The sequence below is a fragment of the Solanum lycopersicum genome, chromosome 8 (genome assembly GCF_036512215.1).
Source record: "Solanum lycopersicum chromosome 8, SLM_r2.1".
In the NCBI taxonomy this organism is placed as follows: Eukaryota; Viridiplantae; Streptophyta; class Magnoliopsida; order Solanales; family Solanaceae; genus Solanum; species Solanum lycopersicum.
The window spans coordinates 1,502,411-1,506,293 of record NC_090807.1 but is presented as its reverse complement, the minus strand read 5'-3'; the positions used below and the strand labels follow the sequence as shown (position 1 = coordinate 1,506,293).

At 25.8% G+C, this 3,883-nt stretch overlaps 1 protein-coding gene across 1 annotated transcript; it reads left to right on the top strand.

Annotated features, from left to right (window-relative positions):
* The first annotated feature begins 878 nt into the window (after positions 1-878).
* On the top strand, positions 879-1,840 carry LOC101254713 (14 kDa proline-rich protein DC2.15-like). The gene has a single exon (XM_004244405.5). The coding sequence runs from the start codon at positions 1,156-1,158 to the stop codon at positions 1,564-1,566; it is 411 nt and encodes a 136-aa protein (XP_004244453.1). The 5' UTR covers positions 879-1,155; the 3' UTR covers positions 1,567-1,840.
* Positions 1,841-3,883: the final 2,043 nt, after the last annotated feature.

The following is a 3,883-nucleotide window of genomic DNA, read 5'->3' as shown; positions in this document are numbered from 1 at the left end:
GCAAGCATAATGTATTCTACTTTTGGGCAATTTTTTTTTTTAACATAATAATAAGGATTGTGCCTCAATCTCAAGTAAATTTTAGTCTATTATATAATTTTGCTTATATTCATGTCACTCTATTTAATGCGTAAAATTAGGCGAGAGATACTGATATTTTAAACTGATAATTTTAATCATTGTTTCAAATGTAATTAGAAGGTAATTATTTTTCTACCCAGAAATAAAATTTAAACCACGATATTGCAAGATAAAACATGGAATAGTTATTGTAAATAATGTTAGAGTTGGGAATTTAAAAAACTAAGAATTGTCTAAATTTGTGAATTCACTTGGAGTATATATTACCCAAATTATAGCTTGTTTTGGGTAAATGAAATTAGGTGAACTATGTTATATGACAAAACATAGATACAAATTAAAAGAAAAGCATTATCCTAGTGAATGTGGTACTTAACGTGAATTCGAATTTAATCGAGCTTTAATGTGAATAACGAATACTGAATGAAAAAAAATAAAATAAATATAAGTTACAACTTACTAGATTACTCCTATTTAATAATGGTAAACTAAAATTAAAAGAAAAGCAATTGGGACTTAACGAATATTGTGCATATATATTTCTTTAAAATAATATATATTTCTTTAAATTTTAAGAGTATAGTTGGATATAATTATCAACTTTTGCCTTTTGAACTTTTAAAGTGATAATTATTTCACACAATATAACAAATAAAAGGAATTTAAAATAATAATATAATTGCCGATATATTATAATTGACAGTAATAATAAATATGAGCATACATTTAAAATCAACACTCTATATAAATTTCGTTTAACTTAAGACTCTGAAGCTAACAACATTAACTCAATTATCGTTAAATATTTTTGCGACAATATATAAAACTGTTAAAAAAGAAAATACACTCTCACACTACATATCTCTATTATTATAGTATCATGATAGATTCTTAAAACTAAAACCAAAGTTAAAATGAAACAAAAAAAAAGTAAAATAACTATGCTATATTTATATATATATATATATATCTACTATCTCAACCCTATAAATACCTCCAACCATTCACAAATTAAATCATTCACTCACCATTTCTCCAAGAAAATACATTTATTTAATTTATATATTTTTCACAATGGCTTCCAAGAAGTTTTTCTCTACTCTTGCTCTATTGCTTTCCCTTAACCTAATTTTCTTCACGTTTGTTTCAAGTTGTAACACTTGCCCTAAACCTAAACCTAAACCAAAGCCATCATGTCCACCACCACCATATGTACCAAAATACAAGACTTGTCCAATTGATACCTTAAAATTAGGTGTTTGTGCAAATGTTCTTGGATTAGTTAATGTTGTTGTTGGTTCACCACCAGTCACACCTTGTTGTAGTCTTATTTCTGGACTTGCTGATGTTGAAGCTGCCCTTTGTCTTTGTACTGCTCTTAAGGCTAATGTCTTAGGGATTAACCTTAATGTCCCTATTTCATTGAGCTTGCTTCTTAATGTTTGTTCCAAGAAAGTTCCTAATGGATTCCAATGTCCTAATTAGTTACAATTGTTTGATTTGAAGTTTAAAGATAGGTAGCATCAGCACCGACTCTATCAAGTCAGAATCGAATTGATTTTTCTTTTTGTTGACTTTTTTTTTTTAATTCATTCGTGAATAATAATTTAAGGATGCTTCCCTTTTCATTGTTTGTATTTTGGTTGTGCCTAAGTGTTAGATTGGTAAGTGTCTTATTTATCAATTGAAAGTTCTTTATGATTGAGATTGTATTCAAAGTTTATTTTCTTGGAGAAAGAATAATAATTTAATTTCTATATATTTTGCATATCGATTATCGTATTATTTTTTTTAGTTTAGTTGTGATTTGAGTTGAGAGGTTTTTATATTCGATTATAAGCCTTATATATTGATGGTGTATGAAATATCTATAGGATCGATCAGTTTTACTTAAAAGATAATTATGTGTAATTTATTCATTGATACTTTTAAATTTTAAAAAATGTAAAAAAAAATATTATATAATAGATCACGTTATACTATTAGTGTAAAAAGGGAAAAAAGGTTCCTAAAAAAGAAAAAAACATACCATACTTTTCCAAATTAGCTTAATTAGAGAGGGAATTAAAAAGAATAATAGTTTCATCTTAGTTTAAAGAAACTTTGAGGTTAATTATGTTAATATATTAAATGGAATAGATTAAATTAATTTTCTATTTTCAAATATTATTTAGTTTTAACCTTATGACTATTCGCACATAAAATCACTTACATTGTTATCATTCGTTATAAAGAAAATTTATGATATCTCTCACTAAGAAAATATGTACCAGAAATAAGTTTGAAATTATAGAAAAATAAAATAAAATATGGTAAAATAAAGAAATAAAAGACGAGTTTATATACCACATATGATGTTCTTTTAAATTTGGCAACTAATCTTAATTTTTTCTGACCCTTGGTTCGAAATCGAGACTCTAATTTACACCTTGTTTCAATGATTGTTACAAATTATTTCATATTATAGTGTATCGTACAGTATTATTTTAGTAGATACATTATTTTTATAGATTGCATCATTCTTTATATTACATAATGTCACACATTCATGATGATTTGAATGATAAATTAAACCTACAAAAAAAAAGTTTAGTACAAAGTAGAACTACTATGAAAAAGTATGGATAAAGCTGAAATATGATTATTAATGCAAAGTAAGTGCACGATCACACCAAATCGATCGTTACATAAAATGAATCATTTCATCATTATTCTACTCGTTTTTTTTGTTGATAGTTCTTTGATTATAACGTTTCACAAAACATATTTAAGACCACAAAACTAAAAAATATCATAGTATATTTGACATATCTTTATCTATAACCACAAGAACTGTCTTTTTTTAAAATTTTTTTTTTATATCAAATCAAAATATAAAACACAAATTGGAACACTATAGCTAGCTAGGATCCAGTCTTCAAATAATTTTTTGAATCAAAGCCACAAATAAAATTTTCTTTGTAATATTTATTAAGTTCTTTTTCATATAAAAATATAAATAGAAAAATAGAAAAATTTACCTAATTATTTTTAGTTTGTACTCTCTTAAATTTTAAAATTTCTTTATTATATAATATTTTTTAATTAGTTTTTATTGGCCCATGGGCCGGCCCTAGCAATATTTCTCAAGCCCCACAAATCGACAAGCTTATTCAGGCCAGACTAAAAATTTCTATTCTCAAATGGACTCCAAAAATCATATCCCAACCCTATTAAATCCCAGGCTAGGTCAGGCCGGCCCAACAGGCCTGACCCATATTAACGACTCTACTATATTTTATGCAATTTCCATGATTATATTCTTTAATATAATAAATATTTTTTGTTTCCTATAAAATGCTAAAGTTCTCCGTTGTAGCAATGGTTATTTGCAGATTGACCATAGTGACGGTCACCTGAAATCCGGGTTCGAATCCCGGCAACGGAATAAATTTTTTCAATTCAAAATCAAACGCGATAAATAGTTATTGATTTATTAGTAATGGTTTAACGATTTTAATTTTTTTTTGGTCATTGATTCTTAACGTTTTAAGATTTTTTTCTTAATAGATTAAATGATAGCACGATAGTAAATTACTCTCTCTGTCTCATATTAGATGAGCATCTTACTAAAAGTATTTGTCTCATATTACTTTATCACTTACCCTTTTGATAAATACGACTTTTAAAAGTTTAAACACATTTTGAAGATATTTCTTTTAAAAGTTTACTTGATCACTTTTAATTCATTTATAATATAATTTTAATACATATTACAAAGAACATTTTATTATTCACATATAATACGAATTTTAATGATGAA

What these genes read in the sequence shown, in the direction of transcription:
- LOC101254713 (XM_004244405.5), top strand. Translation starts at nt 1,156, where the DNA reads ATGGCTTCCAAGAAGTTTTTCTCTACTCTTGCTCTATTGCTTTCCCTT.